The sequence below is a fragment of the Bos indicus x Bos taurus genome, chromosome 17 (genome assembly GCF_003369695.1).
Source record: "Bos indicus x Bos taurus breed Angus x Brahman F1 hybrid chromosome 17, Bos_hybrid_MaternalHap_v2.0, whole genome shotgun sequence".
NCBI lineage: Eukaryota > Metazoa > Chordata > Mammalia > Artiodactyla > Bovidae > Bos > Bos indicus x Bos taurus.
The window spans coordinates 42,707,068-42,722,312 of NC_040092.1; the positions used below are offsets into that span (position 1 = coordinate 42,707,068).

Sequence of the window (15,245 nt, forward strand, 5' to 3'; positions counted from 1 at the left end):
TCAAACTTTTCAGTGGTTGACAGGGAAAAATGATACAATCCACTCAGTGGAAACGCAACATCTACCAAAACTGTGCAAGCATTTATTCTTTGTTCCAGCATTCTCACTTCTAGGGATTTACCCTAAAGATACACCTGCAAAGGTTTATTAAATGTGGCCTTACTGGTAATAGCAAAAATAAGGAACCATCTAGATGGCCATCCTTAGGAGCCTCATTGAATATGTCATTGAACATTGACATATTGATTATTATGTAACTCCAAAGTTGAATTCTAATAAAAATAAATGAAGTATGTTTTGAATTGATGACATAATTATAGAAAAAGAACTAAAGTATCTTTAAAGTACAGTAATCTGACCTTATCCTTAGGTGACACACTTTTAAGGACAAAAAGAACTGCAAGCAAATATTGAACTTCACTTCAAATGTTTGGCTTTGGTAGTGGACTTGGCATCATAACGCTAATTAAAATTTATACGAATTATAGGAAAGAGCAAAGGAATGAGTATTTGGGGAAATGAGGTTCTCTCTATGGGAGAAAGGAGATGTATATATGGAAAGGAAGAAACTTGGGGCCTGGTTTTGGAATAGGAGGTATTAGTATTTCAAAGGGGCTTCCCTGGTAGCTCAGCTGGTAATGCAGGAGACACTGGTTTGATTCCTGGGTCAGGAAGATCCCCTGGAGAAGGGATTGGCTACCTGCTCCAGTATTCATGGGCTTCCCTGGTGGCTCAGGCAGTAAAGAATCTGCCTGCAATGAGGGAGACCTGGGCTTGATCCCTGGATTGGGAAGATCCCCCAGAAGAGGGCATGGCAACACACTCCAGTATTCTTGCCTGCAGAATCCCCATGGACAGAGGAGCCTGGCAGGCTACAGTCCATGGGGGTGTAAAGAGTCAGACACAACTGAGTGACTAAGCACAGCCCATACAGTATATCAAAACAAATTTTTTAAAAATATATATTTTCTAGTTATCTCCATTGGAAGGACATAGAAGCTAAGTGAACACACCTGTTTCTCAATGTTAAAAACTGTTCAGGGTCTGAGGTTTTATCCTGCTTGCAACCCAACAAACCAATCTGCCAGAGCTTCATGAATGCTAGCAGAATACAAGGAAGTTCTGGGTCAGCCAAGGACTCCATTATTCATAGAAACGGCAGTGGCTTCCCTGGTGACTCAGATAGTAAAGAATCTGCCTGCGATGTGGGAGGTCTGAGTTCGATCCCTGGATTGGGAAGATGCCCTAGAGGAGGGCATGGCAACCCACTCCAGTTTTCTTGCCTGGAGAATCCCCATGGACAGAGGAGCCTGGTGGGTTGCAGTCCATGGTGTCGCAGAGTTGGACACACCTGAGCCACTAAGCACAGAGTCACCATTTGTGCCAGCTGCCCAGCCCCAATTTCCACGGGCAATGTGAAAAGAACCAGGTGGTATCAGGACATGCAGGGGGTTCTATTACAGATGGACACTGAACTTAGGTAATCTGAATCTTATAGAATGCGAAGGCTGTCTGGCATTTGCCCCAGAGAAAGACATTATCTTTACTATACTGGACAGGAAACAAACCTGTCCTTGGCTCTGGAGAAGGCATATCTTCTACGACTATTCATTAACTACACAAACATCTTTGTAAAGACCATCCAGAGCAAAGGGCAGTTACTGCATCATTCACAAGATGTACAGAAGCATAAGAGAACCAGCATCTAGATCTAAGTGTCTAAATATTATTCCACACTTAAAAAAAAGAAAGACTCCTTTGACAAATGGCTGATTATAAGTTTGGAGCAAGGAAGGTACAGGTGGGTCTGGCATATCCTATTATGTCAGAAAACAGGGAATCCTTAAAAATTGAAGACATTCTAAGGAACACGGGAGCTAGAACAATTTGTGCATCAAAGAGAATAGTTGTAGAGAGGATTATAATATATTATACATAAAAAGAACCTGCAAGACCATAGTAATCCTTAAAAGGGTGGTTGTGCCAGTTAGTAAGTGAAGGAGCAATGAAAGAATGAGAAAATAAATATGGATCATCAATGAATGCTGAAACATGTGGTTAAAAAGTCATTGGGGAATACAACACTGACAACACTCCAAAGATTGTTCATTGATTATGAATAGGAATAATATTTACTTTTATAGAGGAGAGCTCTGACAAGCTTCACCTTAACCAAATGTTTAAACTTTACATCACCAAAGTTGAGGCAAATTGACATTATATGCCTTCCAATGCCATGCATTGAAAGCAATATCACCTATGTAGTATTCATATCAAAATGTTTAATCTGATGCCAGTCATGAGGAGACTATGAGATAAATGCAAATTGTGGACCATTCTACAAAATAACTGACTTGGACTCTTCATAAAAGTCAAGTCAAGGCCCCCACAAGAAAGACTGATAGTGTGTTCAAGATAAAATATTAAAGAGACATGACAACTGAATGCAACAATTGTTGATTGGCTTCTGTTTTTTTAAGCTACTGAAATATTATTGAACAGCTGGAAATTTGGAATATGGCCCATTTATTGATAATACTCATTGGTGTATCAGTAATATTTTGATAATAATATTGCAGTTATGAAAGAAAATGCCCTAAAGTATTAGAAATAAAACATCTGTCTGCAATTTATTTTCAAATGATTTGGAAAAACAGAGTATGAATGTCAGTTCAGTTCAGTCGCTCAGTCGTGTCCGACTCTTTGCGACCCCATGAATTGCAGCACGCCAGGCCTCCCTGTCCATCACCATCTCCCGGAGTTCACTCAGACTCACGTCCATTGAGTCAGTGATGCCATCCAGCCATCTCATCCTCTGTCGTCCCCTTCTCCTCCTGCCCCCAATCCCTCCCAGCATCAGAGTCTTTTCCAACGAGCCAATTCTTCTCATGAGGTGGCCAAAGTACTGGAGTTTCAGCTTTAGCATCATTCCTTCCAAAGAACACCCAGGGCTGATCTCCTTTAGAATGGACTGGATGGATCTCCTTGTAGTCCAAGGGACTCTCAAAAGAGTCTTCTCCAACACCACAGTTCAAAAGCATCAATTCTTTGGCGCTCAGCCTTCTTCACAGTCCAACTCTCACATCCATACATGACCACTGGAAAAACCATAGCCTTGACTAGATGGACCTTTGTTGGCAAAGTAATGTCTCTGCTTTTCAATATGCTATGTGGAAAAATGCAAATTGATTCAATCTAAGCAAAAAGCATATGAGTGTTCATTGCATTGGTCTTCCAACTTTTCTATAGGTTTGAAAGTGAAAACCTACAGTTGTGTCCAACTCTTTGTGACCCCATGGACTGTAGTCTGCCAGGCTCCTCTGTCTATGGAATTCTCCAGGCAAGAATCCTGGAGTGGGTAGCCTATCCCTTCTCCAGGGGATCTTCCCAACCCAGGAATCGAACTGGTGTCTCCCACATTACAGGTGGACTCTTTACCACCTAAGCTAGAAAACAAGACAATAAATCACATTTCCTGGTCATTCTTTTCAGACTGTGATTCTAATCCCTTATGGACTTTCAACGTACCCATCTTTAGGATCATTTAAAGTTCTTCTTTGGAAGCATTTTCTGATTTCCTTATGATTTAAACATAGGATATCATCAAAAACTGTATGTGTAATGCTGCTGTACAAATGTCTTTGACCTAAGGTTGATAATAGCCTTAATCTTATATCCAAGATCATTACTTTGTTTAAAATCTTGAATTTCTACACTATACACATTGAGATTATATCTTAACTGACTCTCAGGTCCCTTTCCTGGCTCTGTATGTAACTGATACACATGGATATATCTAAATGTCGATTAATTTCTCATGTCTTTTCCATTATTGAAATTAAATATCCCTTATTTTTATCCACGCATATAGTTATCAAGATCTTATAGTTTATCCCATAATAACTAGAATTCCCAAAATAGCTTAGTGACAAGTGATATTTTCAAGTATAAAGATGTCACTGTCCATACCTGCTTTCCTTATTTATAAATTGTTAAACCTGTCCAGCCCTACCTTCTTCAGTTTTGGAGGCCCCTACTATTCACAGTCCTCTTGCCAGAGAGTTTTTGTTTTATGTTTTTAATACTATTCTTTACATCTTTTAAGTAGCCTACCCCCTCATCACTTTATCCCTTCATATCACTGGGAAATATCATGCAGACTTTTTGAATGATAAAACAGATTATGTATCATGTCTGTATGTCCTCATTCATATATGTCCCCCCAAATAAATATGAGCCAGATGTAATAATCTTAAATAAATCGTGCTGTCTTTCCCTTACAGAAAACATCTGTTTAAGTGTTCTAAATTCCATTTAGCCCACTGAGGTCAGTACACTGATGTTCTATGCAGCCATTGCCTTATTTCCTTTCAGGTTTCATCTCACTTCCTTAACTCTCATTTATGTGGACACATCATCTCTGTTTTAACCACTGCATTATGTCATTATTTATATTTGGGTCATGACAAACTAAAAGGTACTGAAAAAGGCACAGAGGTTTTGTAGCACTTCTGTCTACTTGATGGACATGAGTCTGAGTGAACTCCAGGAGTTGGTGATGGACAGGGAGGCCTGGCGTGCTGCGATTCATGGGGTCGCAAAGAGTCGGACACGACTGAGCGACTGAACTGAACTGAACTGTCTACTCCCAAATCCCACACAAGTGTGTGGCTCACCTCACTTTTATCTGTGTGATGCCCTCAAAGGTTCAATGAAAGTTGATACAATCCATTATTAAACTATACCACTGTCAGCAGTTGACACAATCACACAGAATCCAAGAGAGTGTTCAAAACACATTCCTGTATTCTATGACTGAGTTGTATCTTCCAACTCAAAAATTTAGGGGTGTCACCAGAGGTCTCAATGCCACTCAGTTGACTGCAGCTCTTCTGAAGAAGTGGTTACATGGCAGGGAGAGGAGTTGGTGGAACAGCCCTTCCCTATTTTGTTCTAAGGATTTACATTCAGAAAGGATTCAGATCTGGGCAAATAAAACTTGATCCACCTACCTATCATTCTATCTATCCATCACTTCACACATTTAATAAATATCAGGATGAAAAAGCTGGAATGTCGGTTCAGTGACCTGGGAAATGGCAAAGGTGTATCAGTAGAGAATCAGATTAACAGGGTGTAAGTACTCCTGTTAAATGCCAGTGGAACAGAAGTGGGAAGAGATGAGACAGGGCAGAGCCTGGAGGGCCAGAGTTAAGAGCCAATTCCTGAGAAAGTGACCAGGACCCCTGGTCTTATGGGAGGCTTAAAACCAAACAAGATCCCCACCCCCCACCCCTACACTGGTTAGGAAGATGGAACAGGAGCCAAGTGATAGAGGGTTTTAGAAGCATTCTTAATGATAACACAGGAATTGCTTTACAATGCTGTATTAGTTTCTGCTGTACAACAACGAGAATCAGCTATATGTATATATAGTGAAAGATGCTCAGTTGTGTCCGACTCTTTGCGACCCCATGGACTATACAGTCCATGGAATTCTCTAGGCCTTTCCCTTCTCGAGGGGATCTTCCCAACCCAGGGATCAAACCTAGAACTCCCGCATTGCAGATGGAATCTTCACCATCTGAGCCACAAGGGAAGCCCTATGTATATATAATTTGTTGTTAAGTGAATGATGTGCATGACAAAAAATCAGAAGTGTTAAATTGTTATAACCTTGTCATCGAGCCCTCACAGTGTCTGGAAGAGTGTAAAAAACAGGTACAGATCATTGGCAGAAAGAACACAATCTTACCTGAGTTCAATCATAAACATATTTAAGGTTCAGATAGTACAAAACACTAATTACCTATGTTACATGGGCCAGTGTGTACTCAGAAGTCCTATTTCTCTTCCTCAGTCCTCACTTATTCCAAATTTCTCCTGCTGAGGAACGCATCATTCTGGTGTCTTCTGTGGTCAAGGATTTTGCAGTCTGTTTTTGGCTCTATTTTCTGGTGCAATAGTGGTCCCTCAAATTTTTCATAAAGAAGCACCTTACTCAGCAAACAAAACTCTTCAGATTATTAATAATAACTTCAATCTATCTTTAGACTAAAAGATCCTCCTAAATGATGAGAAACTGAAAGAAGACTGAAGAAAGCTTATCTCTCTGGGTAGAGAGTAAAGAGTAGATCAAGATGCTTCTGTAATTTTTAAAACTCTAGACATCCTATATATATATTGTTCTGGGATGTAGAAAGACAAAATCATGTCTGATGTGTCAAAGGCAGTCAATTACTAAGACTCCACTCCATGCTTTCACCCACGTTGTTATCTTTTTCCTTAGGCAGAGTATCCACACACAGTCACCACCTCAGAACTGCCAGGGGAGAGCAGGGCTGGCACGAACAACTGAAGCAACCAGGCATGTTAGAGAAGGAAAGAGTTTGGAAATTCTTCAGACACAATCCACTTTACTTTTCTGTTCAGTGTTGAATTCCACTGTGCAGCATCCTTGCCAGGTCCTGAAAGCTCTGTTGATAAACTCCCTCAATGACAAAGAGCCTCCTCACTATGGTGAGTCTTTTTTTTATATTGCACTAAATGCTATGGTGCACCGCTCCAATTCCTCTCCTCTCTGCACCCTCTCTGCCCCTTTTAGGATGGAGGCACCCCTTCCTGATCCCACTGGGAATGTCAACAGGTGAGCCTTTCAGTTGCATCTCACTTGAGGAACTGTCCTCAGCTGAAAAGAGTCACTGTGCCCAACATGACACCTCTTTTCTAGGTTGAACTGATACCAGGATACAAAGGTTTTTTCCCTTTTGCCTCAACTCAGGACACTGTCTCACATCAAGCCCATGGAATAGGCTGAGGCTTTTGTTGAGGTGGTATAACAGTTCAGCTTTTCACTTTGCCCAGTCCTGCTCCCTTCACTCTCCCTATGGTTGTTGATTCTAAGAACACTTCCCTATAAATCTCCTACATGGAGATCTCCATCTCATCTCAGAGGCAGTTTCTCAAGGAACCCAACTTGTGGTATAAAGTATAAATCTACTTCGGTATTAGAAAAGTCTACTTGTCCTAATTCTGACCTCAGAAGCTGTACTGGATAAAACAATCTCTGCCCTGCATGATGGTCTTTTGGACCTTTGAAGTTATTAAGTGCCTGAGGGAGTTTGTGAGATGGAAGAGGCACCAGAGAATGCCATAGAGTGTGGTGTCTTGGAAACCATGCCTGCCTCAGAGCTGCCAAGCACAGCTAGAGATATTCCGACCCATGGGACTAGTTGTTCCATAAACAATTTCCCATAACCAATCTTAAAAACACTCTGTATTAGTTTTCTATTATGCAAATAGTTCCTGCATAAAAAATACCACAAACTTAGTGGCCTTAAACAACACCCACTTATTAGCTCACCATACCCACAGGTCACAAGTCCAGGAGGGCTCCACTAGATTCTCTACTTAGGGTCTCACAAAGGCAAAATCAGTTTCAGCGGGGCTAAGATTTTATCTGCAGGATCTGAGGAAAAACCCTCTCCCAGTTTGGTTCAGGTTGTTGGCAGGATTTAGTTTTCTGTAGTTGTAGAAATCTCCATTTCTTTGCAGGCAGGCAGGCATGGACCACTTTCTGCTTTTAGAGGCCTTTCTCATATAGCCCTCTCCATCTCCAAATTGGTGAAGTCCTGTATATTCTTCTCATGCCAATCTCTCTAACTCCCTCTTCTGCTACCAGCCAGAGAAGGCTTTTTGCTTCAAAGGGCAAACAAGTAGCTCTAGATATAGCTCACTTTAAGAAAATATTACACATGTAAAATCCAGACTTATAATGAAAACACAACTGAATAGTGATCTATAACATCATAGGCTTTTCACAAAATTTAAAATTGGAAGGAAAAGTTATCTAACCCTTTCAAACAAAAGATTAATTAGTAAAAACTTAAAGTGAAATAGTAATTACCCAAAATAGTTACAAAATAACTTCTGTATATAACAGATTTATAATGAGATTTCTTTAAAAAGTAGGTTACCATGTATCCTTAAATGATACAGTGTTTCAAAATGACATGTATATCTGAGAATGGAAGTCTAAAAAACATAATAATAGAAAATTTTCACTTGCAGAATGCCAATTTCAAATTATCCTTTTTATATATTTATAGTTGAATACATCGATTCTAAAAGTAATATATATTTGCTATTTTACATTCTGAAAAAAGTACAGAAAGCATAAAGGAGAAGATAAAAGTCACTCAATTCTAATTCCAGATGTAACCATTTTTAAGATTTGGTGAAAATGCATTCAATTTCCTAACTGAATGTCATTAACCATTCTATTTAAATTTCATTTTAATAAATACACATTAGTTCACTGTATGAATAGACTTTAACCTACTTAAGTTACACTAATTTTGGATATCTATACTTTTAATATATTTGCTGTGGTAACATAGTATGATGAACATTATGATCTTCATTTTTTATCATTTCCTTGGGATTAATTTCTGAATTAAAAGATATGAACATTTTCAGATTCTTGAAACTCTTGGACTCAAGGCCACTAGGCAGAGTGTAGGGCAGAACTGAGGTACCTTACTCAAAACAGAAGGATTAAGTAGAAGTCAATGTATGTTAAGAGATGAGATCTTCATTATTCACCTCTTCATTCACTTGGCTCCCAAAACACCGGCAGCCAGGATTCAAGACACTGATCCAACAGAAAAATCCTGCAGATAATGACATTTGGAAATCCTACAATGAAAAGCTAAGCCCCATTTAATAATTCTACGTCTTAAAATTAATCTATTACTCTTTATATCTGTAATCTGCAATCAGTAGTATCTTTCAACTCAAACTACATTTTTCAGCGTGTTCTCCATTTATCCACAATTATAATATCGTGCAGAATACTTTACTGCCCTAAAAATCTTCTGTGCTCTGCCTATTTATTCCCTCCTCAGGCAGTCACCAATCTTTTTACTGTCTCCATAATTTTGCCTTTTCCAGAATGCCATATGTTGGAATCATAATGTATTTTGCCTTTTCAGATTAGCTTCTCTCACTTAGGCTTCCTGTATGTCTTTTCATGGCTTGACAGCTCATTTATTTTTCACACTAGATATTATTCCATTGTCTGGATGTACCCTGTTTGTTTTTCCTTTCACCTACTGAAGAACATCTTGGTTGCTTCCCAGTGTTGGCAATTATGAATAAGGTTTCTATAAACATCCTTGTTCCAAGTTTTTGTGTGAACAAGTTTTCAACTCATTTGGTAAATACCAAGGAATGTGACTGCTGGGTTGTGTAGTAAAAGTAGGTTTAATTCTGTATGAAACTGCTGAAGTATTTTTCCAAAGTGGCTGTACCATTTTGTATTCCCATAAGCAGTGAACAAACACTCATGTTGCTCCGCATCCTCACCAGCATAGTGTTGCCAGTGTTTGTGTTTTAGACATTCCAACAGATGTGTAGCCGTATCTCATTGTGTTAATTTGCAGTTCCCTATTTAGGACTTCCCTGGTGGCTCAGATGGTAAAGAGTCTGCCTGCAATGTGGGAAACCAGGGTTCCATCCCTGGGTTGGGAAGATCCCCTGGGGAATGAAATGGCAACCCACTCCAGCATTCTTGCCTGGAGAATTCCACGGACAGAACAGCCTGGTGAGCTACAGTCCATGGGGTCACAAAGAGTTGGAGGTGACAGAGCTGCTAATATGCACAATGGCATATGATGTGGAACGTCTTTTCATACCTTGCTTGACAACTAAATTTCTTCTTTGGTGAGGTGTCTGTTCAGGTCTTTTGCCCATCTTTAAAAATCAGTTTGTTTCTTTTCTTATGTTGATTTTAAGAGTTCTTTGTATATTTTGAACAACAATCTTTTTTCAGATGTCTTTTGCAAACATTTTCTCCCAGTGTTGGCCTTTTTTCCCTCATTATCTTGACAGCACCTTTGCAGAGGAGTTTTTAATTTTAATGAAGTCCACTTTATCAACTATTTCTCTCATAGATTGCTTTTTGGTGTTATATTTAAAAAGTCATTACATGCCCAAGGTCATCTAGATTTTCTCCTAGACACTATATTCTAATGTCAAGTGTATTTTTAAAGCAAATGGACTCCAAAAAGAGAATAAAGGGTCTATACTAGGCAGGGCAGCCACTATTTTTTATTTATCGTTGTATCTCCAAAGACTAAAATTCAGTTTGGCACATGTCAAGTAATAACGTATACGATGACCTGGATGAATGAATGTAACTGGTCTTTTTAGTCAGAATGTAAACTCCCACCAATAACGGTTACCCAACTCGCTTCCCTTACTCGTTTTCTGGCCTCCCTCGGAGCAGTTCATGCCTCCGAGCCCCTCAGCGGCCCCTCTACTCTTCCTGTTCTTGGCCCTCCAAGCTGCAGGTGGTAGCTTCTTGGGGGCGGTGCGTGGACACGGATGTCCCTCGCCTGGGACAGCCTTGCGATCCGAGAAGGAAGACTGAAGAGCACTAGGCGGCGAAAGAGCGCAGCTTCGGGCGCGGGGCTGGAGACGCTCGACGGCTGGCCGCGGGCGCTCGGGACCCTGCTGAGAGCTCGATCAAGCGGGAGGGGCGAGGGGCCCAGACGGGGAAGCGGGGCGCCCCGGACTTGGTCAGCCCCAGGTGGGGTGGCGGCCGACAGAGCGCCCATCTGCCCGGGTCCTCCGGCGCAGGGGCGGTCCGGCCGCGGGCCCTGGGGTTTCCGAGATCCGCGCAGCTTGGCCCGAGGGCGAAGGAGAGGGAGGGCGCTCGCTAACACCTCAGCCCTTCAGTCCCAGGTTCTTTCGCAACGGAAGCGGGCAGCCTTTTCCTTCAGCTCTCGGTTTCCCGGCGGCGGCCCGAGCCGTGCCCCAGGCAGGCGGCGCCTCGAGTGCCCCGGGAGAGACCTCGCCGACCTCTGCGCCTAATACCTGCTGTGCGCCTTTGCAGCGATTGTTTGCAGTGGGCATGTTTCAGGTGGGCAGGGCCAGCATCCCCAAACCTGCCGCCCACAGCCTGGAGGACCTGGACTCTGTGCAGCGCGTCCTCTTACACAGGTCAGTGCTGGGCCGGGGTATTCGGCGAAAGACCTCCCTTCGTTCCCGGGGAGGATGGCGAGGGGAGGGGCGACCTTTCCTTCCGGGGTCTTGCCGGGAACGTCTCTTTTGGGATTCTTCTCCGTGCGGTCCTCCGGATGGGAGTTGAGTCCTAGCCTCCACCCCTTCCAGAATCGGGTGCCTCGGATTCACCCGATTTGGTCGCGGGGAGTCTACCTCCGCGCGGGACCTGGTTATCCACTTCACTGCAAAATACATCACTTTCTTACTATACACGGGGGGGGGTGGGGGGGGTGGGGGGGGTGGGGGGAGAAGCCAAGCTGCTCTTTCAACACCTCTAAACTTTCTCCAGGATTAAAAAAAAAAAAAAAAAGAGCTGAGAGTTTTGTTTGGATTTTGGTTGTGATCTGAATTAGAAGGAGCTACTTTTTAACAATTCTAAATTCTACGTGCCACCACCACAGACCCATATAGATTCACGGATGCGCGTCCACACACATAACTGCACAAAAGAAACGTGAGCTCGTCTCAGAAGGGTGAGAATCCCAACTTGCCGGTAAACTGCTAATGTAGTCATTTACTTTGTCTAACCTTAAACTTTATATAAAATGGACTAACAAACATTAAATCCCATGGTAACGGTAAGCGGTTTATGGAAGAAAAAGTAAGAATTCACATGGAGAGCAAATTCTCTTTCCATTCTAAGATTAAGAGAGAATGGTTGAAAGGCCAGGCAGCTAATGCTGCTTTAGTTCTAGGAAAGCCTGGACTTGGTAAGACATAATGTGGGGAAAACTCTTTAGAAATATATCAAAAGTATCTCTTGAATACATTTGTAGGGAGAAAGTGTAAGTGGCGCTTAGTAAGTAACTGTCAGGGGGAGGCTTATGTGAGTTCTCTCATCTGCAAACGTTTCATGTGACCCTTTTAAGTCTTTGTACAAAACCATATGAGCTGTAGAAATCCTGTTCTGTTAGAAGTGTGAGTAAAGAAGAAAGACATCGTGCAAGGAAGAAATCGGGTCTCTTCAATTTTAAAACTGTCTTCTGAAACCTGCAATTTTCCACAGTTGGTTTTCTTCTCTTCTTCCCCCTGGAGAGCCCCTGCCACAAACAATAAAATATTATCAAATGAGCAACTAAAAGGGGATTCTGCTAAATTCCCAAAGACAATTCTCCCTGCATTTGATAAAATTACAGTCCAGGAATAAGCCCCCAAAGTATTAACTAGAAATTCATTCACAGCATGACTTTGATAAAGTCAGGAGGACTGTTTGTTTTAAATGCTTAAAACTCTGATGCAACAGAATTCCTTCATGTTTTAAATGTCAGGTGCCAAAAAATTCCAAACTGACTAACACTACAGGCTTTCGGATCCAAAGCACAAACCTGTCTGAATGAACCGGGACAAAAGAGCATGTTTAAACTATAGCCATCAAAACTGAGATGATTATTTCAGAAGTAAGTAGTGGAGTGTTTCTGGAATAAACCTGCTCAGTATATGAAAAGCTACTTTATCTGAATTACAAATAACTGCTCCCACATGCTATAGGAACCAATGGGATCTGAAACTGTAAGTGTCTTTGTCAATATGATGGCTAATAATTCTCTATTTTTAACATTCTCTGAAAATCTTTCTGCTTTTGCAATACATTATTTTTGTTTTCAAACAGATTTATTTAAAAATTTCAGACATCTATAGATGTTTCTATTTCATTTAATGAAGATAGATTTTCACACAAGTTTATGTATAATCAAATGTCTTTTGCTAGTATATGCAAAGATTTGTTGAGACATAATATAATAGAAATTAGAGAAGTCAGATAACCTTTAAATTACACTCATTTATCATCACAGTTCTCAAGCTCTAGACCAGTGCATGGCCTATGTTTTTATATCAGTCTTACAAAATTTTTATGTTTTTCCTTTAAAACATCCCTTGTAAGATAGCCACAAAATTTGAGCAGTTGCATTAAAGAAACCAGTAGCCATGAGCCATAGAAATTTTATAGACAAGAGAAAATAGAAGACTATTCTATTTTTACATCTTAAAGGATGATTCTTCTGAGTGTTTATTTTTTAATTACTTGTATATTTTCCATTGTAAATACGGTTTTCAAAATGTAAAGCGTTAAATTGCTATGCTTTTGAAAAAGATACTTCAGCCAAACAAAGACTGAAGCAAAGTGCCAAATTTTTCTCTGCATGAGGTGTTAGCTTCAAAATATGTCAGTATTAAAATGAAACAATAGCTTGGCAAAAAATATTCAGCTATTCTGTTTTTTGATAAAAAGTTACATACAGGTTGTTTGAGTCAGGGACTCAAAGCTTCATTATTGCATTTCTCAGGTATTTTACTTAAATAAAATCAATAAATATTTGTGTCAATCTTGATTATAGGAAGTACCCAAATAATATTAGCACTCAAATTTTGCAGATTTTTTAAAAATGTGTGCACAAGGTTACTCCAATTTACTCATTCCCTTGGAGTCCTATTCTGTTACATACTACATAGTTGTGGGACTTGGCAAGACAACCTGTCTATACTTTCCTGTTCATTCTGTAATATATCCACCTTACAGAATGGTGGGTAAACTTCAGGTGATATTTAAATGCTCTATAAAATGAAAGTTCTATGAAATAAAAAGAATTCTGTTTACAAGTAATCCCTAAGAAATTAAAACAAAACACAAAAGGATACCTATTTCTAAACACTCTGAGAAAATTCAGCTAAGTGACTTTTGCCCAAAGCCTAAAGGCTAATGTATTATTCTGGTCCAGGCTAGAGTGCCAGCATTTTGATGCTTCAAAGGAAGTGAGCTAAATGTGAATCTCTGAAAATGTTTGATGACCTAAATTGGCAACAGCAAAATAAGCATCTTTAAAATACTTCAACTATCCAGAAGTCTCAGGGATAAAGGATGTCCCATTAGATAATAATCCTGATGAATAAAATATCCTCTTAAATTCAAAAAGTAAAAACTAAAATCAGTAAGATCAAAGCTCTTTGAAAATACAGTATATATCACACACTGCTCTATTTCCTAACATGTAAGACATTAAATTGCAAAGGTTATCTCATTTAGTTCTTAGCAACCCTGTATAGTTGGCAGGGATTATTATTGCTGTCTTCAGATGAAGAAATTGATTGTGTTCACAGTCAGTTGGTTATTAGTCCCAGAATCAGGATGAGAACCTGGCTCCCCTAACTGGGGAATGCATGGCGCTTATGGATTATCAAGCATTTTCATAGTTGTTATTATTGTAGTGTTTGACAGATAGCGACTTTCTAAAGATATTACTGAGGGTACTTGACACTCATTTAGAAGCTATGGTTTTTGTAAATCTCATGTGTTTCCCACTTTTTTCTTCATCAGCAGATTGTCAGGCATTAAGAATTTTTGCTGCTGTGTATTCCTGTTTTGATTGTCAGCTACTGATATATGGCAGTAGAACAGTTCACCAAATTTGTTAGAATTTGTAAATGAAAATATGAAATGAGAATAGTAGGAGTAAGTGAACTGGGTTTTGGGTTCAGCTTTGTGCCATCTACTTTAGTTAGCTTTATGCTCACTTCTAGATTCTCATCTATATTCCATTATTGTTCAGATGCAGTATGCATGATCTTAGAACAAATTCCATGCATTCTTATAGGTAGTTCAATTTTTATACAGGAAGGTGAAATTTTCCATCATAATGCAATTCTATAAACATGAGATTGCTGAAATGTTATGTATTATGAATCTATCCCAAATTTGAAAAATTCCACATTATGTAGTCTCAGGTTTTAAAATGCTATTTTGCCGAGTCTACCAGTTAATTATTCATGATTTTAAAATGACTGTGGTTGTCAGTATTACTATATAGCTCATGAATTACTATTTCCATCTTCACAATTAAGGCAATATTAATTAGTTCCTAATAGACCTCTGTTACATGAGTTTTTATCTTGCAATTAAAATTTTTTTAATGGACATGACCTCCTGTGGCCCTATTTTCATTTAGTTCTCATTGCTAGCTTATATTACTATTTAGGAAAGAGCTCTTGAACCTGCTAAAGATACTAAATATTTAATTATGGTCTTATCTGGTGTATTTTATGTCAGTATTGTATTGTTTGCCTAGTTGAGATGGTAATCAATGGAATAAGGACCTGATGTCTCATGTATTAAACTAAACATATTTGGGCCTCAGAAGATGGCTGGCTATTTGTAGTGGAACAGAAAATAAGAATATACCTAG

At 39.8% G+C, this 15,245-nt stretch overlaps 1 protein-coding gene across 1 annotated transcript in view; it reads left to right on the forward strand.

The window, feature by feature from the left end:
- Positions 1 to 10,468: 10,468 nt before the first annotated feature.
- Positions 10,469 to 15,245, forward strand: part of INTU (inturned planar cell polarity protein) — a 99,442-nt gene continuing 94,665 nt past the window's right edge. The window contains exon 1 of the mRNA XM_027567310.1: positions 10,469 to 11,004. Coding sequence (XP_027423111.1) covers positions 10,916 to 11,004 — 89 coding nt within the window. The 5' untranslated portion in view covers positions 10,469 to 10,915. The remainder of the gene's footprint in view (positions 11,005 to 15,245) is intronic.